This window comes from Embiotoca jacksoni, unplaced genomic scaffold, assembly GCF_022577435.1.
Source record: "Embiotoca jacksoni isolate LCO1_2020_lvr unplaced genomic scaffold, fEmbJac1.0.p SCAF_24, whole genome shotgun sequence".
NCBI lineage: Eukaryota > Metazoa > Chordata > Actinopteri > Embiotocidae > Embiotoca > Embiotoca jacksoni.
The window spans coordinates 7,808,561-7,831,633 of NW_027185375.1; the positions used below are offsets into that span (position 1 = coordinate 7,808,561).

Below are 23,073 nucleotides of genomic sequence, written 5' to 3' on the forward strand. Positions count from 1 at the left end.
TTCAAGATCAGCTTCAAAGAAAATTTACCTAGATTTCTGTAATCACACTCACAGGGCCTGACATCTGTCTGTCTCTGTCCTATGCCAAGAATTGAACTGGAAACTCACTGCTGTCTCCACAGTGGAATACACAGTGGTTATATTCACTCCACGATGTTTGCTTCTTCTTTTTCTTTCTTTATCTGCTCTTCTCTCGCCAACTTACATCTCTGCAACAACTAAGGCGACAATTGAACAATCTCCTCTGTCAAGTTGTGCGTCTCCGTAAAACTATTAGCAGTCAGAGCGGCAGAGAGGCTTTACCATCCTGTTGAAACAATTCAATGACTGACAGTGTGACTCTCCACTTAACAGTGTCACAGTTGCGCCTCAGGCAATAAACGGCCTATTATCTCAATACCACACGCGCGCATGTGCAGGCATAAGTACAAGTAAGACATCAGGATAAAGTGAGTATTTAAAGCTTCTTTCTGTTATGTGAACACATGCTGACACACGTGCAGACCTGCAGGGTGACGTGTCCTCTGACCCAGATATGTACGCACATGTAGCGCTCACTCTCCAAAACATAGACACAACGCAGCGATAATACGGGTTATCAACAGGCCATTCCATACATGCCTTTTGGGTGTGTGTGTGTGTATGTGTGTGTGTGTGTGTGTGTGTGGGGGGGGGGGGGGGGGGGGGATTGAGCTGAAATGTTATTTGATCTAAGAGGCCTCTAAAAATGTTGGGACAAGAACGACATCACAGACAACAACAAGCAACAAGACACACATATATATATATATATATATTTTTATATATTGTATATTGTATTATATATACGGTTGTATGTTTACATCACCTGAAGAATATATCAAGGATTCAACAGTCTCAACAGGATCTGGAAAAACTTGTCCATGCATTCATCTTCAGTAGACTCGACTATTGTAACGGTGTTTTTCACAGGTCTCTCTAAAAAGTCAATCAGAAAGCTGCAGCTGATTCAGAACGCCGCAGCTCGAGTCCTCACTAAGATCAGGAAAGTGGATCACATCCCTCCAGTTCTGAAGTCTTTACACTGGCTTCCTGTCCAACAAATAATTGACTTTAAAACCCTGCTGTTGGTTTACAAAGCACTGAATGGTTTAGGGCCAAAATACATTTCTAATCTCCTGCTCCTCATGAAGCATCCAGACGCCGCAGGTCATCTGGGACGGGTCTCCTTTCTGTCATTTTCTGTTTGCTGCTGCCTTTAATTGAACCAGACTCAAGGATGTTGATATTTCTTAAACTGCACTGCAACTTTTATTCTAGTTTTAGCTTGTTTAATGACTGTTTTTAATGTTCTTAATTGTTTTTAAATTTGTTTTTGTTTTTGCCTGATGTTTTGATGCTTTTAATGGTTTTATGTGAAGCACTTTGAATTGCCTTGTTGTTGAAATGTGCTATACAAATAGACTTGCCTTGCCTTGCATTCATGTTTATCCAACCTCATACGATATACATATTTAGTGAAGACTTTGAAGGCATCCTCACATGCTTTACCAGTCATAAAAAACATTTAACTTTTGACCAATAAAATCCAACCAGTTCATCCTTGGTACCGAGTGAACATTTGTACCAAATTTGAAGAAATTCCCTTGAGGCGTTCTTGAGATTTCGCTTTCACAACAATGGGACGGACGGATGGGACAGTCGTTAAGTCATTGTGACTTTGACCTTTGATCCCCAAAAATATCTGTAAACCCATAGGATCAGCTGAACATTTGTGCATAATCTGAAGAAAATAGAGAATTCTTTCTATGTGGTGTTGATCAAACACCTTTAAAGCAGCTGCACTACACAACCCTACACAATCCTGCTGACTCACTGATTCTTACATCTGGCTAATAATGTCAGCTAAATGTCTAAAAGGTCAAATCCAATATCACTAAACTAATGGCTTAAACTCAGCCACCAAATACATGGAGGGGAGGAAGAAAGTTAAGAAGTACTAATAGATAGAGATGGCGGATTGATGAAGACCACAAAGGCAACGGGAGAGATAAGAAGAGACAAACAAGACCACGACAAATTGATGAAACCCATTTTGGTGGAATTAATGGACTGGATCTAACCGCAATAAGAAACTCGAGGAGAGAGGAGGAAGAAACAGTGATTTAGGAAGACAACTGAAATATCTGGGAGAAGAGGGAGTGTAGCGTCGTAGTGGTGTTAAAGTAAACAAATAGGGAGTGCAATATCCATATTGGCACTTACGTTCATGCATTAAAAATCCATTGTGGTTTGCTTTAGAGTGGCCCATTTGTGTTTGATCTGTTTTCATGAGTACTTTGTGAGATGGGCGACAGTCTTTGAGACCAACCAGCATGTGCTTCTGTGTGTGTGTGTGTGTGTGTGTGTGTGTGTGTGTGTGTGTGTGTGTGTGTCTTACCAGGTTGGACCCTCCAGTCCAGTAGAGATAGAATCCATCTGGGTCAACTTTCAGGGTTACCAGCGTGGGGGGTCCGCTGTTGGGCTCCTGGGCGACAACAGAAATAGAGATGTTAGAGACAGACACACACAACAATATCCATCACTCACGCACACACACACACAAACAAACACAGAGCGACAAGAAGAGATAACCAGTAGAGCCAGTGCACTCCTGGAACTTTTGGGTTTATAACAACTTAGCTTGTGTTTTTACAGCTTTGGCCATTAGTTCTATTGGGAAATATAACATTGTCTTATCCAATTTGTTGATGTTGATGTTTTGGACAGTGACAAATTTGCTACAGTAAAGTCTGACTGGACGAAAAAAAAAGACAGTTTGGATGATCAGGAGATTTTACAAAAAGCAGTTTAGCCAGATGATCTAAACTACTTTATTTAGGAGGTATAACTGAAAGTGGGCACACCTGAATTGTCAATGTAATCTCTCATCGTACAACTATGAAGTACAGTTGGTGAAAACTGAACCATGAACCAGTCCGTAAAAGGCTAAGGGTTTATTCGAAGAACATTTTGGGTAAAACAATTTGTCACTTGCCATAATTTTCTCTCCAAAATAGGTTTGGCTCCAACCTGTCTGCATGTCGAACTGATTCTTCACCACTTACTCGGGGAGTAAATGACTGTAGGGCTGTCACCAGGGAGTGCTTCAAAGAAAAGCATTGCTCATTTGACCCACTAAACGCCTGATTTCCCTATCAGTGAACTCATCTATTGTTATATTGTTTTACACTTCATTAATGCGAGAACAAGAACGTTAGCAAACCCACCTAAAAGATAATCATGACACCAAATCATAGACGTTTAGGGTATATCTATATGGATTGCATTCAGAGGGATTAAGTGTTGACTCGAAATTTGTTGAAATTGGATTTCTTGTAAAACTGATACTACCAACAGAAATATGGCCAAAGTCAAAAATAAGTTGTATGAAACCATACTATGGTTTAAAACCGAATAAAAGCAGCGGTTACACCTAAATCTCATGTATCTATACAGAAGGACATGATCTGAGACGAGCTTTTTATGGCAGAAGTGGCAGCACCTGCTGTTTTATGATGCCTGGATATTATTCGGTTTAGACAGACAAAAAGACAGAAAGGCACATTGGTCATTTGTGTCACATATTGTGCAACAGCTGTTTTGATGCTGGAAACCACACACTTCGGCCAGCTTGAAGATCTCTCATTCATGTGCAGCATAATGACGGCACAAGAGCCTGAATCAACATGTCATTAGCATCATCATTACGGCGGTCAAACGCATGATACCGCGACCACACGCACACACAGCTTCTGGCTCTGTAATTACAGTCTTACTCCAGTCCAGCAGACAAACACACTGTCCAGACATCCTGGGGAAAAAAAAAACCCACGATGCCCCAGATTGTTATTAAAGGTGACAGATGACTCATGGACGCTTTCCGTCATGAGCATCCGTATCAGCTTTGACATCAGATGGGAGAAAGATCTTCGGCCAACGCACATAAAACTTTCCCACCGACATACTGTCAGGGGAAATAGGTTTACAAAAATGTAACACACAAACAACTAACCAGTGACCACATACAGAAGGAATTTTATAATGTGCGGCTGGACAAATAAAACAGTTACCATATGACTTGAACAAAGCTGAAACATTAATGGTCGCAGTTTCATGTTTAACACACAAATGTGAAAACACAAAAACTAATAAAATGGAACCTTTGAACACAAGGATGAAATTCTGCATAACAAACAGAATCCGGGCATCAAACAATTGATGCCAGTTGAGTTCACAATGACCTCAATGAGTCGCTGAAGCAAAGATAACTAAACTTTATACTCATAATACTTATACTAAAAAGAGAGCTAATTCCTCAGCAGTTATAAAGTGGGTATAAAACATAAAAATAGGCCAAACTATTGCACCCAGGTAAGGAAAGTTGTCACTTTCATTTCATTTTATGACGGACAACAATTATTAAGTATATACATAACATTACAATAATGTAAAAATGTGTTTTTTATTAATCAAATATTTTGCCTGTGGTTAGCCATGTAGGGTGATGTCACATCACTTTCGACACAATGCTAACATTAGCTTCAGGGGTTATAATTCAGACTCCTCAGTTGTTGATTGAAAGCGAAATGTGATTTTGAAATGGCTGATAGGTCCTAAAAAGGTTGAGAGGACAGTGATAACACTGGACCTGACAACTCAGAGAAACCTATTAATGCTGAAGAGAAGTCAGCAGTTGAACTGGGAAGTACGAGATGTAGAGGTGGTTCTGTTACTTCATCTTTATGAGGCTATGGTTAAATTACTACATTTGATTTCATGGAGAAAAAAAAAGTCGCTGTGTGCAAATTTGGTTTGGTACATAGTGGTAAAGGGTCTGAAAAGTTTGAGAACCTCTTAATTAAATACATCACGTGATATATTGTTATCTCACATATTGTTACCTTTGGACAGAATCAGACGAGCTGTCTGAAAACTGTACATTGTTACGGCATTTCAAACTGAACATACCTTGAGTTTAGGCTCCAAAGTCGGCTAATGAAGAAAGGGTGAGAAGGGGAAGTAAATGTTTGGATTGGAGGAATGGAAATAGAAAAAGAGAGCAGGTTTAAGAATGAGAGGGTTGAAGGGTGGTGTGAAGGAGTGGAGTTGGAAAAGGGTTGAAAAAGAAAAAGAAAAGAATTGTCAGGAGAAGAGGAAGAAGACAGTAAATCTGACATTGTGTAAGTAAGGGGGTGATTGAAATCTTGTGTCCAACCACATCATGATAAGCAACAGTAAATGTTGTCTTTTTAAAGTGTGCATCGTTAGCTTAGACTTACTAATTGTTAGGCAGCTTTGACACAACAACGCACGTCACTCTGAAGCACCAACCAACGGCAAAGTTACCAGGATGTACTGCAGTGCTTTCACACAACACGCAGTCACGTAAGAACTTCAAATGCAAAGTCGACTCTGCACTGTAAAGCACTGAATTTGTGAACTGTCTTTACTCACTGGTACAAATGGAAAGCTACATAACCCCAATTCCACGCTGTGATTACCACTTTAAAGATGTGACATGATGTCAGATGCTCCATTTCAGTTGTAACTGGATGCCGCAAACATCAACGTTGAACAGTTTTTTCAATTTGCAGCGAAACCCGAGTTGGCAGCTCGGCCAGATACCCGTATAGTTTATTTTTTGTACGCTAGGTTGGGTTTTCAGGACAACAGAACTGCATATAATGCAAACTAAAAGTGTGTTTGGAAAGTCAAGCTGTTCTGACTGCCCGAGAGCTGAAAACTACAAAGTCCATGAGACAGCTGCTGCTGATTCAAAATGCTGCAGCTGGAGTCCTCACTAAGACCAAGAAAGTGGATCACATCAGTCCAGTTCTGAGTTCTTTACACCGGCTTCCTGTCCAACAAATTATCAACTTTAAAGTCCTGCTGTTGGTATATAAAGCATTGCACGGGTTAGGGCCAAAATACATTTGTGATTTGCTGCGACCCTCACCCGCTTTAAATCAAGACTGAAGACTTTTCTGTTTGCTGCTGCCTTTCACTGAACCAGATTTAAAGATATTGATTAATTTCTTGCATTTCTGTATTTTATGCCTTAAACTGCACTGTAACTTTTATCCTATTTTTTAGCTTGCTTAATGTCATAATCGCTGTTTTTAATGTTTTAATCGCTATTTTCAATTCTTTTTAAATGTCCTTTTCTTTGGCCTGATGTTTTGATGCTTTTAATGGTTTTATGTAGAGAACTTTGAATTGCCTTGTTGTTGAAATGTGACTTGCCTGTTGTTACCATGATAACAAAGGTCCTGATACTGTCCAACTGCCATACATTATATGTCAATAAAAACAGCCTCCTGAAAGCTACTAGTAGGTTAGTAGGTTGGACACCAGTCCATATATTATGGACAGATTTGTGATGCTAACTGCCTTTTCAATATAACAGTCAAATGTAGTGTGAAAACACAAAGAACTATTTGTAAAGACAACTGTCCTTTCTACTAGCGGCTCATACAGGGAAGCATATGCAAATCAAAACGCTGAAGGCAAATGAGAGTATTGTTACTCTGGTTTAACACACAAAGAAAGGCCCATGGTTGTACACACTGCTCTCACAAATTTAACCATCTTAAACGCTCCATAAAGTCAGACAGATTTAAGGTTTTTCAAAACCAACAAGTTTCTATTGCGCTTCACTGCCTTCAATTTAAAATGGCGATGACAGCTAAAGTGGAACAGTGTGAGCAACGTCACATTACATTCTTTTCAGTTGTTAATGCTCCACTGCCCGTCTAAACAACACTGCTGCTGCTAATCAAAGCATTGAAACTGATCTTAATATTGTTAGATGAAGACAATATGGAGGGTGACGCTGTTTTGCAGCAACCACTCGTTAATTGCGAGAAGATAACAGACACAAACTAGATGCGGCATGACCAACATGTAGAATAAGTACGGTAGATTCAAGAGGAAATCGAAGGAATAGAGAAACAAAGGAGAGAAAAATATCCATAGAGACGATAAAAGGTCATAATAATGTTCAGCAGAAATAAACCGAGGAGACAGAAATCTCTACTTCACACATAAACCCAGTGATTACTCTGTAATAATGAGTTTGACCCATTGGTACCACACATTTGGTTATGGGTAAATACCCAGTCACTACTAAAACCATATGTTTGAGCTTGATAGACCATCTTCGTAGTTTAGACAGACAGAAGTCATTGCATTGTTGTGTAACAGTATTCTTTTCATAGTTCAATAGCAATAATGCAGTAGATGTAATAGAAACCTGTCGTCACCACTTTAATATCAACAAAGCGGTGGGTCTTCCTCAGCGTGCACGCCAAGAAAACTTGCGTTTTATTGAGAAATCAATGTTTTCATCTTATATTAAACACAGGGGAAGAGAATGAAATTGCAAGTACTAGCTCTGCAATGTATTTAAACAGAAATCCCATCGTACAGATTCCCAGTGATAAAATGAGTAATGAGCAAGAGCTGTATCCAAAGAGATCAAATCAGGTCAAAATTCTTCAACACTTTCTATTGGCTGCATTGTTTTGTAACCATATATTAAAAACGTCCAAATGTTCTGAGCTGATTTGTAGCACTGGATACGACTTTTCTAATATAGTTGTTGTTCGTACATTTGTTTCCTTTTTGACCTTTTTGTATGCAGTGTCAATACACACCTGGCCATAGACGGGGAATTCCAATAGGAGCAGACACACAAACACACACTTACCCAGACGGGTTTGACCTACAGGCTCATGTGACCAGAAATACAACAACATCACCCATGTAGCTTTCGAGCTGCAGGATAAAGACACCCCCCCCCCCCCCCCCCCCCCGTCCCACACACACACACATACACACATGTCACATGTATTTGCATGTTAACCCTGCTCAGTTTTACATAACTGTCAGTTGCTTTCTAGTAATGCCTTTCTCTCACACACACACACACACACTTGTTTCGTTCATGATTTGTCCACCTTTTGAGGATTTGCTGCTTGTAGATCACTTTTAATTGAATATCTTACGACTGTTGATTTGAATTGCATTTGGCAATTTAGAGTAGCAACTATTAAAAAAACAGTTTCATAAATAATGAAAATAGTTTTTGCTTTTATCTACTTTTTCTTGCTCAAGGTCATCACTCTCAAAGTGTTTTTCAAAGCCCGAAAGGTAACTTCAGTTTCCAGCTCAAAATAAGGTTAGAGGTTAAAAACCTAACTAGTAAATCATTATACTAGACGTTCTCCTCAAACACACACTTTGTTTACCATAAACATGCACCCTGTCGTGTGTTTCTGCGTGAGAGCGGGTGGTAGGTCTATAATTGGACCTCGCCCCACTCACTAATTAAGCACCATATGTAGAAGGCTTCTTAAGTCTCGCCTTGATTCCTTCCTTTCATGTCTGGCTTGTTCTCTGCGTGTCAATCATGGCTTCGCTTCACTCCCTTTCCAAGCCTCTAGTTCAGTGGTTCTTAACCTTATTGGAGGTACTGAACCCTGCGAGCTTCATCAGTGCATTCACCGGACCCTTCGTAAGGTGCGCCTGAAAGGGGGCGGGGCTTATCTCCGTGCTTTATCTCCCTAAAAACAGTACCGTTTCCTTCATCCACCATTGAACTAACCACTAGTTCTGTTTTATACTTGTTGTGTCTGGGTTCATAATATTATCCGTAGTCGCACAACTGCGTCTGAATGACGGCCGCTTCCAGCGTCATTCGCGCTGCCCGGCAGAAATTCGCATCATTTGCAACCATTCACGTCTGTGCATTGACTTTACATGTAAACTACCTCGCAGTGTGTGTCTGCCGAGGGGTTCGGCAGACACACACTGCGATCAAGTGAGCCGCCGCTTTAAAAATTAATGACCGTCTATTCCTTAAGGTGCGTTCATACCGAGCGCCCCCGTTCGGTGTGAACGCAGCATAAGTTTTAGCTTTCTCCGTGCTTTTTGGGCTACCCAAGCCACCATAGGGCTATCCAAGCCACCGTACCGTTATGCTGCGTTCATACCGAACGGGGCGCTCGGTATGAACGCACCTTAAGGAATAGACGGTCATTAATTTTTAAAGCGGCGGCTCACTTGACCGCAGTGTGTGCCTGCCGAACCCCTGAGAGTGACTCATCGAACCCCTGGGGTTCGATCGAACCCAGGTTAAGAACCACTGCTCTAGTTCCTCTATTCCTGCCTCAATTATTGAAGGCCAAGTCTCTTTCTCCAGAGCCCCTCCAGAGGCCCTGACCCTCTGACTAACACCTTCATTACCTGAGCATAATGTCAAACACACAGAGTGGAGGGACCACCCCCTGAAGCTTACATGGAGCAGCTAATGAGCACCTCTCAAACATCCCAATCTATAAAGGGCACGCATGTAGAAAGGCAAACGCATGCTTCTCTTCTTACGCACTGTGCTCACCACAAATTTGTGTGTTGTGTGTGTGTGTGTGTGTGTGTGTGTGTGTGTGTGTGTGTGTGTGTGTGTGTTGTATAATCCAGTCAGGAGAAAAACCATTAGTGTGGAACTGATAAAAGTGGCCGCTCCAAGTGCACCTTTGCTCAGCCCTACAGCCTCTCTGTGTGTGTGTGTGTGTGTGTGTGTGTGTGTGTGTGTGTGTGTGTGTGTGTGTGTGTGTGTGTGTGAAAAAGAAGGCCAGTGTGCACTGAGCATATGAGTGTGTTTCAGCTGCTGCTTTGGCAACATGGTAAAAAGTTGATGACAGCAGGTAACCTTTGGACTCGAGGGAGTGGAGCGGAGCAGCAGAAGTGAAAATAAGCTATTGAATGTGGTCCCGAAAGAAACTAGCAGATTTTAATTATCTTTAGTATCAGTATAGAGGGCATCTAACAGATATGTATTTATCCAACAGCATTATTAATTCAGGTGTAAACATATTCAGCTTTTGAGCTCACTCTGGAAGTCTTATCAGTTTCTTGCTTAGTGTGATTTGCTTGTATTAACCCCGAGGACTTTTCTATGCATCCTATTCTTATCCTGTTAGCAGCTGCTGCACCATTTAATTTCTCCACAAGGTTCATTTAACTTTCATCTGATCAGGCCGTATACACAGGTAATGACCCACTAAGCCGGGCCTTGGTAGCACCATGTTCTACATCCTGAAAAATACTACAGTGTATACAGGTTTCAAAAAGCTGAATGAAGTGGTGAAATGCATTTTTCAGATTTTTCCCACTTATTGGAAATGTCAAATTTCCCTGTACTGCCAACTCCACTGTGGACTTGCAAAATACTGCAGCTCACTAATGTGTGGCCTTAACAGCAACTTTCACCAGCTACACTGCTTCGAAACAATACAAGACAAGCGTGTTGGGTGCACATGATGGTTTGCTAGCGAGAGCCCGGATATGCTTAAAACTAACTGGTTGAAAGTTGTGTTTGTCTAAAGATTAACGTGTTTGAAGCTGTTCAGAACAACCACACTCCAAAATGCATTTTTGAGAGTCCATTGTAACAATGCCTCGACTATAAATCTCCAAGAAACCTTGCTGAGCAATATTGTAGCATTAACAATATGTCTCATCATTGAGAATCTCACGTTAATTATCTCATGCAGCTCAAGGGGGAAGAAATGGCAATAGGCTGAAAAGAAAAGCATTCTCTGATTAAAAATCTGATATTTTGAAAATAAGTAGCTTTCACAGGACAAAAAGCAGAAGAGTGTATATGGTAACAAACAAGATCTCTATTAATTGTACTAAGAAACCAAATATAGATCATTTAGACCAAATATTTAAAGTGGCACGAACTTGTGTAGGAGGTTAATGGTGTTAATACAGAAATCCAATCTTAAGATGAGATGGACAGAAGGAAAGAACGAAGAGACAGAACTAAAAGTCATGGAGGAAACAGAACAAAGAAGAAGGACACCAATGAATAGAAGAACGGTGATAAAGGATGATAAAAGAATGAATGGGGAAGAGATGAAATAGAAGATACAGAGAAAATCTGATATATGGAAATAAAGGAGCTTTCACAGGACAAAAAGCAGAAAAGTGTATAGTAACAAACGAGACCTCTATTAATTCTACTAAGAAACCAAATATAGATCATTGAGACCAAATATTTAAAGTGGCTGTTTGACAAACTTGTGTAGGAGGTTAGTGGTGTGAATACAGAAATCAAATCTTAAAATGAGATGGACAAAAGGAGAGAACGAAGAGACCGAACTAAAAGTCATGGAGGAAACGAAACAAAGAAAAAAGACACATGAATAGAGGAACAGATATAAAGGATGATAAAAGAATGAATGGGGAAGAGATGAACTAGAGGATACAGAGACAGGGAGGCTATATGTGCTGTGAATGAGTGAAGGCAAAATCATTAGTAGAGTCAAAGGGGAGGACGGAGCAGTCCAGATGTCAGTCCCACACTTCACATGTGGCTGTGGTTGACCTTCCACCTCCCTCCTTCTGTCCATCCGGCCCTCGTTTCTCACCACTCTGTCAGCATGTCAGCGCTGTTTCTCGACGTGGCGTCAGACCTTCACACCATCATGTGTTTCTTCTTATTTCTTCGCTCTCATCTCTCAAACACTTCATGGCAATTTGTGGCTTGTTGTTTCCACGCATCAATCTAATGAAAAACCAAGACATCCACTTTCTGAAAATACTGGCACACAGCAACAAGTGGTTTAGAAGTGGAGCCTAATGTGCTCTCCTGTAAAAGGCAGGATGACACAGCACCTCTGCTCACAAGAGAGGTCATTCTAAGGATAGAAACGAGTTCATTGTAAAGACGGGCGGTCACATTTCAGATGGGAAACGTTAACATGAAACTTAGAGCCAGTCATGTCAGACAGCAAATTTACTGGAAGAAATTAATACTGACATGAACAGCTCAGTGTTCATTACAAAACTGCATTTAAGCATTTCCTGAAAATATCTGATGATCTTTTAAGAGAGAAATCATCATTAAAGGCTGCAACTATAGATATTTCTTTATCAGAGCTGTTGCTGCTGATTTAAAAAAAAAAAAAAGTGCCTGGCTAAAGCCAAGCTGAAATGCAAAGCTAAAAAAATATGATGAAGAAAATTTACGAGGGCTTGACTGACATGAATTTAATTCCAAAAAGCTGCTTTCGATCAATTCTAAATCAATTTTTTGCGTTGAATTATAAATCATGAGTGGTTAAGGATGATATGTTGAAAAAAAATTATCAAAAACATAACATCTAAGTTATTAAGTTTAGCAGTTGAATATAACTTACACACCTTCATTCTGAAAACTGCTATAGGAGGAATGGAAAAACTGAAAAAAAAAAAAAAAAAAAAAAAAAATGGAAATGGTCATGTGTATCCATGCAAGTTAACACCGGGATACAGATACAAAGCACAAAAAAATGAATTTGAAACTTGATGGGAGAAACAGAATATTTGTGAACAGGGAAGAAGTGCTGGCTGTCAGTACTTATAAACACGGAGGACAACAGCAACATTATGTGTCTCTAGTGTCCTCAGCTGGTGCCAAGATTACAGATCTAGGCTTCTCTAAGTGAACTGCAGTGCGGTCTCTAAAGTCTGATCAAATAATCTCAACCAGATTGCAGGAAACAAACCTGAAATGCAACACTCTACTGTCCCATTATGCCTTGCTAAATTTACAGGGATTTGAAATGGCGCCAAAACCTCAAATCTAAATGTATATAGTAGACTTTTGTGTACTTTTAGGATTCATAAAGACACAAAAACAGAGACTCAAGCTGCTCTGCAGACAAACTGTTTGTCTAATTGGTTATTTAGGAGGAATTCTAACCAAATCCTAGTTGGAATTCGTGTGAATTGAATTGCGGCCCGGCTGCAGCTGGGCAGAGCGGCGGCAGCAGCAGCAGTTGAGGAGGCAAAAGACGGAGAGAGGGAGGGACGGAGAGTGAAGGAAAATGGTTTGGCTGTGGAGCTTTCCAACAAGCTCAAACAGGAAGTAATTCAACGCAAAACACACACCCAGAACAAAACAACCACACACGCACATAAGAACACGTGTACACAAGCCGAAATGCAGAGGAAAGGGGGTCAACATGGAACGCATTCCTCCTCCTCCTCCTCCCTTGTGCATGAGTCAGATGGTGTGTGTGTGTGTGTGTGTGTGTCATTTAATGTGCCTATTGTAGACTCCCAAAGAGCTAAAGATGGTTAAAAACAATAAAACTATAGGGAGACAGCAGCAGCAGCAGCTGAATGACTGACATGTGTGGAGTACGAGAGAGGTGAATGAATGAAATAAAGAGATGCTGAAGGCTGAGGGGACGGTGGGAAAAGAGACAGAAGAGCAGAAGATGAAAAAACTGAGGCATGTGGAGGAAAGACTTGGTGATGAGGAAGAGGGGGGAAGAGAGGGATGGGGTCAGAAGTGGGCGTTTCATGTAAACACACTGCATTGCCCTCAGGCTTTCTGTGTGTGTGTGTGTGTGTGTGTGTGTGTGTGTGTGTGTGTGTGTGTGTGTGTGTGTGTGTGTGTGTGTGCGCGCGTGCGTGTGCGTGTGTGTGTGCGTGCGTGTGTAAGTGCTTAATGGAAGACATTGGGACAGCGGCCGATTGGTCAACTCATTACAACACTGAGCTCCGACTTGCTCCGAGATTATATGACCCATCTATTTTCAGATTGCATCTTACATATTAACCCTAATAAATGATAAGCGACTCCTCATGAGAACAAAACCAATTGCTACTGGCTGTTGTTTTCTTTGGCAGTACAATTTGGCTACATTTTGTTTCCTGCTCGAACAAGCCGGATTGATTTGTGCTGAATTTCAAAAAGGATAACCCTTAATTGTCCTCCAGAGACTGTGAACTTGAAAAACTGGCTCTTATAATGCCAGTCATGTTCTCTTGTTTAGATGTGAATGTCGTACATTGAGTTTCTCTCCGTGTTGACTACTCAACACTTAGGAGGCTTCAACAAAATAGATCAAAGCAAATTTTGCTGCACACTTGCAACAACTTCTTGTTTTTGTCATATACTTTTCTTAAAGAGAGTTGTGTGAATGATTGGGATGTCAGAGAAGGAAATCAAGTGACAAAGTAGAGAAAGAGTGAAAGTGTCCGCACAGGGAAGTCAAGTACGTGACTTTTACCCAGGAGAGCGATGTTCAAGTCTGAGAGAAAGCAAAAATCAACATGGACATACATTATAAGAAGTATAAGCAAGTAAACTGTATCTTAACTTCCATACGTAACATTATTTACTTGCTGTCTAAACAAAAGGCACATTGTGTGTATGTCAGCGGGCTTTGATGGACAGTTACGTGTTGTGGAGGCAGGCCATCAGTAAAGAATAGACCATAAAAAACATCAACATCTCTCATTTTGGGATCCATCATTGTGAAACTAATACATTCTGTGCTGTGAACCGACATAGCTGTTACGCATTTAATAGAGCAACTGAAAGTAGAGCTGGAAAGCTGCATTAAAACTGGAAATTAGTCATTGCTTGTTTAGTCTATAAAATTTACAGCAAAAAATATGTCCAGATTCAAGTCACTTATTATAACTCAATTATATTCAATTGTCAATGATAGACAACAGATATGAGCAGCAGATTCTCACACTGCAACGCTGGAAGCAGAGGACATTAGGAACTTGACTTTGATAAATAACTTAATGGTACGGTAAGACATAATTTCTTTATCATAAAATAATTCATAAATAGCTATAGAGTCCAGCAGCCATCTCCAATAGAGTACTCAGTCAGTAATGTGGCTCTTCCAGACACTGCACTCCACAGTAATCAAAGAATAGATTTTATAGTATCATGTTCCTACTTGATCAAATCAGGAGAGTGAATGATCATCTTCGTGAGTTCTCAGAAAGGCAGCAGAATTTCAGTGACCATGCCTAAGAAAGAAAAGCTACCAACTCGACTTACACGACGAACCACATCGAGCGGATTAGGACGGCTGAAGCGAAGGAAGAAGAAAGCGGCCAGGAGTCATGCAAAAGCAGCGTTTATATCACTGTGGTCTTCTATTGGTGGAAAAATCTAAAGGTTTTAAAGTGACGGCCAGCGAGCCGTACTGCTTCTGGACAGGCAAGCTATATTTTACTGCAGAATAGCTTTCGAGAAATGTATAATACGGCTCAGTTTGTTGGTGGTTTTAACCCTGGCAGCTAACGTTAGTTTATAGCTGCCCGGGCACTCGTCAATTTTAGTTAACTTCGACTTGTTTCACTAATGATCGCAGTGAGGCTTGCTGCTAACTCGGTGCACATCAGCTGTCGTTATGCGTGACCGCTGCTCGTTCCCGTGCCGACATCAAGGTTGATGTGGGGAGGAAGGGAGCGCTAACTGCAAAAACACACAGGAAGTTCGTCAAAATGCTGTTAGCACTTACTGCCCCTTTAAATGATTAATCAAAGAATTTTTGACAATTAAGAAAATTGTTTCAGCACTGCCTTGATAAACAGAGAAGATATGCAGGAGTCTAGATCACATATTACCAGCTTACTTCTCACTTCAATAGTGTTGTCAGCCTACGTCATTATTTGGGACGTTTGGGGTGTAAAACGTTTATCTGGTCTGACATACAGTATCAACAGCAGAAATTCAGCTTCTTCAGTGAGTTTCTTTAAGTCAAATAGAAGCAACAGTAAGAATGGCAGAAGTGGACTGAATAAACCTTGGAATAGATCTTTTTTTTTACACTCCTGGACTTAATCAGAAGAATAGCAGCACTAATCGGTTGCAGAATGAATCAGTATAATCTAAACTCATTTTATGATGCTGGTTTTAACAATGGAACATCTTTGACATCTCCATCGTAAACATACGTTATTTGTTAATTCTGCCTATCACAGAAATCAGGCTTTTTTTCTTCTCTCTCATCTCCTCCATCTCTTTATTCCCCATGATTCATTTGTTGACTCTAGGGGGAAGCAGCAAATAGGGGAGAACAGGGACTGAGAGGCATCAAGAACAAAGCATGCACATGTTTTTTGAGCGTTCACACACTTAATCACCAGCATAACCATTTCCTGGGAATTCCCTTTGAAAGACAGAAACAGAGAAAGTTAGTGTGAGAAGGAAAGAAAATCAAAGGGACGTGGCATTCACTTTTTTGTGGAACAAAACCCTTCTTTCGGAGGACACACACACACACACACACACATCATGTTGTTACTATACTGCCCTGCTTTCAAACCCTCATGTTGTCCAATTCTCTTCAGTGTGTGTGTGTGTGTGTGTGTGTAAGACTCATCACCACACCTGATCTCCTATCTCCAAAGTACACTTGGCTTGATTGGAACTATACTCACCTTTCCTAGTACAAGATGTTGCGCACACACACGTGTTGTAAATCCACCACACAGGCCTAAAGTTTGACCCCTTCAGTCAACCACTGGGTTAATGATTGCTGGGCACATGGACACACACCTACTCTCTGCACTGTGTCTCAGGAAACCCCAAATCACCCACACACACATAATTATGATGGTCACTGACACTGATCTATGTTGCCAGAGCGCTGCTTTACAAATAGGCGGAAGGATACAGGGCCGCAAAAACCATTAGAAAAACCTGCGTGTTGGCATGAATTAAAGGGATTAAAGTGCTGAAAATGAAACCAAAGGTAGACATGCTAAGTGGGTTTTTGAAAAGGTTATATTTCAGAGCTGATTTTCAGCTCTTGCGGTGTGCACTTAAAGATCCCTGAAACAAGAGGCAGCTTCTCCTGATTCCCACTCAGACAGGTGCTTTCTTCTCTAATCCGCTGGGAAAACAGGGGGAAGTACAGAAAGACACATAAGAGGTAAAAACGAGGCTGGAAGAGGGCGTCTGAACTGGACCGGTGCCCGAGCCAAACCGGTCCGACAAGAATTCTGCACAACACAGACATTGAAGCGCCGCTGCCTGCTGGCGACACTAAGAGAACTTATTTATTTATTTATTTTTAAACCAGAGTATCTGATTAACAGACTCCCGCAGATCTAGTGGGCTTCGGTGTGCTCTGCGATGCACACACCTGCACACGACACACATGATCAGTGTCTCTCTCTCTCTCTCTCTCACTCACTCACACACACACACACACACACACACGTCCCAGCAGGGGCCTACTGTCAGAAGCAGGCTGTCATGTGTCCAAGTCAAAGTTAGTGACATCAGGAGCAATAAATGTCTGATTTATTTTACTTTTTCTTTTTAAGTTTAAGTTTAACACGTTTCATGCTCACCTCGTCCCATTTGATGAATTTGCCCCCCTTCTTCAGCGCTTCGTGAACGGACAAGGGTTTGAGCTGCAGCGCGTGGACTCCCGGCTTGGCCCCGGCCATGACGAGGGACTCCCTGCCCGGGTGCCAACGCCTAAACCCCGGTAACGGCGAGCTGGTCTCCTCGGAAGGAACAGATCGCTCTTTCTTTCCTCCACTTTCACCACACAGTCTCTTCTTTCTTTTCTCTTCTTTTCCGGGGAGAGAGTTAATTGCAGGCCGAGCAGGAAGGGACTTCTTTCAGGCACTGTCCTTTAAAAGTTCGTGAAGCTCGCCGAGAGTTTGAAGAACATGAGGAGTAAAATCCAGAGAGAAAGACAGGACTTGGCTGTTTGAGCGCGCACTGCCGCTGTCTTGTCCTGTCCGCGTCCACGCTGCGCGGTGGCGCGCCTACAACTCCCCCTTTTGTCTATTTTATTATGATCTTTGATTCATATATTTGTTTATTTATGCAGAATCCTTTAATCGCGCACTTGAGCCCGCAGAGAGATCCTTTCCTTCCTTCCTCCCATCTGGTCGACCCCTGTCCTCTCGCTCCTCTACCAACTTTCTCTGCTTCCTCTCTCTCCTGTCGCCTTCCTTCTTTTCTCCTCCTCCTCTCCTCCCTGCATGTTTTCTGAGGGGGAAATAAGAGGAGATTTGGAGAGGAGAGTGAGAAGGACGGCGTCAGATAGCGTTGAGTGAATGAGAAAGGAGAGAGAGGAGGGGGAGTCAGAGTTTGTGTAAAATGGGTGTGTTTTAATTCAGTTCCTCTGCCCTGCCTGCCTGTCTCTGTCCTCTGAACTGTACAGTACATTAAAAACCAGTCTGAATATGACAATGTACAAGTTATTTATATACTTTTTTCTAGATTTTTTTCCCTACAGCTTGTTTATGGTGATTATTTGCTACTAGAAGCTGACACATTTTTAATCATCGCTTTTCCAGTGATTTAATATTATATTTCTATAACACTGGGGGACTTGTAAGAAGCAGATTTAAGAACAGATTGGTCAAAACCAGAGCAGAAGAGGTCAAACGTCAAAATAAGATGGATCCTACACTTCCCATAATGCAACTCTTAAGTGTCTTTCAATCAGACTCCACAGATGATAATGTACAGCTGTTTTCAGGCAGACTAAATTAACCTTAATGTGTAAAATAAGTGGTGTTCGGTTAATGAGGGCTTCAGCCTTCAGTAGATCTGCGTGGGAGCTGAGCGGATTGAATTGTAGCACAGTGCTACACACAGATATAAAACCATGTGGAAATATTGTAAGAGTGCACATCAACCATCAAAACTCCTCTAAAAAGGGAACAATGTTTTTTCACAATTCATGTCCGCAAAATCTGTACGAGGAGTTACAAACATGCATTTCGGACAGTTAAGTAATTAACATTAAATCTCAAGTGTGTCTCCCAAAATGTCAAACCATTCATTTGAGGGGCCACAAGACAAAAGAAAAGTTTGGCAACGACTGACAAAAGAGAAACAAATGGAGTGTGGTCCTACTTTACGCAACATTACACATATTCCATATATTCCTGTCCTGTGGTGGAGCGTAACTACATACATGTACTGTACGCAAGTACAAATTTGAGTTGGTTGTGATTTACTTGAGTTTTTCTATTTTATGTAGATTTATATTTCTATTCCACAACATCTCAGAGGTAAATACTTTTTACTCCACTACATCTGTCATAATACTTTTAAGATTACAGTTTTTCATATCCTTCTTGTCCAGTAAAAATAATGCTCTTACAGAACAGAAACAATACAAACATATAATAATCTTATGGAATATGATGTATTGCTGTAAATTAAACTAACCAACAGTGCATAAAGTATGTTGTAAAATAAGCACAACCTTAACAGTAAACAGTAATATTAATCCAGAACATAATATATAATCATAAAACACAGGCAGGAAGCATTTACTGCATAGTGTGTACTTTTACTTTTGATACTTTAAGTACATTTTGCTGATAATACTCGCATACTTCAACTTCAGTAAGGTTTTGAAAGCAGGACTTTAACTTGTAGTCTTTTCACTGTGTGGTCTTGGTTCTTTTACTGAAGTAAAGGACCTGAATACTTCTTCCAGCCCTGCCTGTAGTCCACTGCAGGGTGCAGAAGTAATCCCAGGGCTCTTTTAAATCTCCAGATTACCTTTGCCTTTAATTGCTTTGAATCGTTTCCCCCGGCGTTGACTGTGGCGGATTGCTTGCTCAGTCAGTTGTGTTATTAAAACAGGGTTATCACAGTTATTGGAAACACACAGCAAACAGCCTGATTCGGATTAATAACTGGTTCTATTACGAAGGCAGTCCGATTGCGAGATTAAGGGCATGTTTTATAAATGATGATACATAATCTGCATCACAAAAATCGGAAATTATTTAGAGGATTTGGGAGGGAAGGTAACTGAAGCACTCCGAGAGTCGTCAGGTAACTTTCCCCTCCTCCAGATCGATGGCATCAGGTGTATCGTGTTTTAAGAAGCGTGAGAGCAAAGGAGGCTGCACGGCTCCGGTCCGATCCCGTCCAGGTCCCGCTGCCAAGCAATATTACAACTTGGACTTCTTGTTAAAAAAAAAAAAAAAAAAAAAAAAAAAAAAAAAAATGCGAAAGGAGCAACGGATTTTTTTTGGCAACCGCTGCCATTCTCCAACTCCCCTAACTACACCCGGCAGGAATGTCTGCTATGCTGCAGCCTGCTGACCGACGGGAGGGACTGACTCTTGTGTGTGTGTGTGTGTGTGTGTGTGTGTGTGTGTGTGTTTCCTTGACCGAACCAGAGTGAGGCAGAGCAGATCCAAAAAAAGACACGAGAATCTATCAAACACACGTGTGTCCGGGAAGTGCTGGTGTCAGCGGTACACAGCCACGAGGGAGCACACACATCCAGCAGGAGATACATTGATAAACAATTTAGCAGCTAGGACAGATTTACACCAGTGTGTGTGTGTGTGTGTGTGTGTGTGTGGGTGTGGAGGGGGGTTTACATTTAAACTTGTTTGCATCCAGACAGTAACTGAGTCCAGGTAGACTGATTAACCTGATCTGGACACACACACACACACACACACACACACACACACACACACACGCACACGCACACACACTTGCAGATACACTCTGTGTGTGTGAGGCCTCTCAGATGACAAAACAAGATGGACACATGCAGCATCAATAGTGCAGCACGCATGTTTAATCAGGGATATTGTGCATCCTGGTGTATAATAAGATGCACACACAATCTCTCCTCTCTCATATACACACACACACACACACACACACACACAAGCTTTGTTTCAGTCAAACAATGGTGTGATGAGAGCTGATTTTAAAGAGCAGGCACCTGCGGTGTCAAAAGAACGCTTCCTCTTCCTCGACTCTCAGTTCCTGCTTCTTCCATATCTCCTAACAAACTGTTCTCTCTTTAGGTCGCCTTATCTTCTGTCTCCATCTCATCTCTCATTCCTGCAGGTGTCCTCCTCCTATTGGTCAGCAAGACGCCTTTCAATAAATGAGGTGAAAAAACGTTTGTCAATCTACTACAAGAGTGTTTTTTGTGTTCTCAGGATTAACTGTTAGTTATCCTTTACAGCTCAACTTTACGGACCTTTTTTAGTCCAGACAAATGTCTGAGCTGGTTTTTAAACTCTACTCAGAATAAGATCCAGATCTGTTGAGGGTGCTTTCCTGGTCTGTAAATCCAGTGCTTCAGTCCAGACTGAATTCTCTCACCAACTGTTAGATTACTCAACATACTATTCATTGCTGATGAAGCTGAAGAGGACGAGCCGAGCAAAAGGAAGTGTCATATAATGAGAGATAGAAGAAGAAAAAAGAGTGGGACTTTAGGGGAGAAGGAGAGGAATGAAAGGGACAGAAATAGAGCTCATTTATTGGAAATGTAACTGCAGCGAGATCTAATTGTGTTCAGGCATTTCGTGCAACAAGGAAGATCTTTCGTCTTTCACCCAGTGAGAGCTCAGTGGTGGAGAAGGAGTAAGTAAGACAGAGAGATAGAAGAGGGATAAAGAAAGAGGGATAGAATAAGAGCGAACTCAGATCAAAAAGGACGGGTCATAGTGGCCTGTTAAGAAAAGAGACAAAAGGGGGGGGGGGGACAGAGGAGGTTAAAAATGGAACAAAGTGAGGGACACATGGAAAAGATGATGTGGAGAAAGGGAAGACCCCCGACCACTCCGTGAGAGATCTGTCCCTCTGTCTCCCTGTCTAGTAACAGCCGGATCCTTCTCTCCAACCAATGCCACGGACTCACAAAGACACATTGTGTAAAGACACACAGACGTATTCACTGTCCCCCCCCCCCACCCACACACACACACACATACACACACACACACACACACACACACACACACACACACGTGCACACACACACACCAGCATGTACAGTACACTAGTTTTAAGGGAAAAGGCCTGACTCAGTCAACAGTAGCAATAAAAGCTCCATCAGATTACTCTCCCTGCTGCGGTGCAGAGAGATGTTTGGACCTGACAGTTCACCGTCGCCTGCACTCATCCGTCTCCATAACACTGCAGGATTATTGTCGATGTGTTTTGGAGAGAAGCTATCATGTGGGCGTGCAGGCAAAGCACTGATTGCAGCTTTCCCCCACAAGAGGTATTCATGCACAATGCAGATGCACATGACCAAAGATAGTTCAGTCTACTCTGTTCAAAAACGTTTAGTGCTGGCTGCCAATCCCTTTCCCTCAAAGTGTTTCAGAGAGGGGAAAGTACTCGCGCTGACCATCCATCATCTGGACTAATTCACACTGCTGCCACGTGACTACAATTTAATCCTATGCTGCCATCTACTGGCTGCATGGCGACACTACTCCCCCTCGCCCCCTACTCCCCCCCCTTTTGATTGCGCAACAGATAGGAATGTGGCCGCACGAGTTTCAGCTCTGCTTTAGTTGTCCTACGGTTGGTGTAGTCTACTTGAACATGGGCACACCCATCAATCACAGCAACACTTTGATTTATTGCTTTGAGGGAAGGCAGCCGTGCAGGCAGAGAGGGATGAGGAATTGTACCCTGAGATCATGGAAATAAGAGAAGGGACCTTATTTTACTGAAAACTCCTCCAGAGGGGCTGCTCTCACACAGATGTACTGAAACAACACAATCCCATCCAGATTGCTTCTCCTGTTGCTCCTTCTCTGTTTTCTGTCACAAAGCTGCCAACACACAGGGGAGCAGATCAACAGCTCCTCCATGTGGATAGAAAGCGCCCGACCCCTTGCAGGAAACAAAATCAGACGAGCGTGCATTTCCACAACTATCAGTCCATGTATGGAAGTCAGTAAATGATTTAATCAGTCGGGTCAGGTGTGAGTTTGGAGTGGTTGCACATGTTCATTCTGGAAAGAGACATGAATGAAAGAAAGTGCTGATCCAGCAATTTGAACCAATAATGTATGAATCTAAATTAAAACTATATACTCTCGTGTATTATAGTATATCACATTATTAGATAAGTAATCATCAGTATTAGGGGATTATGATATGACTAATAAAAGTAGGACAAAAGTAAAATCGTTTCTCTGATCTTATATTTGTGGGAAAACCGAATACTTTTACCTCTTTACAAACTACTGGGCAATCAAGACTCTTGACTCTTGTTTTTTTTGAGAGCTCTCACAAATGAAAAAGGTTTGGATCCACTGGTTTGTTTGGTTCTTTAACAATGTGTTGTTAGGGAAAGAAAACCATGTTACCAGCGGCTGGACTGCTGTGCAAAATACAGCGACTGTAAATAAGTTTCAGATAACAACAGATCTGCGTGAGGTAGGTTTCCCACGCTGCTTAAGTCCTTCTCAGATAACAGG

General features: G+C 41.6%; 1 protein-coding gene across 1 annotated transcript in view; it reads right to left on the minus strand.

The window, feature by feature from the left end:
- plcb3 (phospholipase C, beta 3 (phosphatidylinositol-specific)) overlaps positions 1-23,073 on the minus strand; it is an 80,915-nt gene that overhangs the window by 36,087 nt on the left and 21,755 nt on the right. Inside the window, 2 exon segments of the mRNA XM_069159280.1 lie at positions 2,420-2,506; positions 17,188-17,839. Of these exon segments, the coding sequence (XP_069015381.1) occupies positions 2,420-2,506; positions 17,188-17,286 (186 nt within the window). The 5' untranslated portion in view covers positions 17,287-17,839.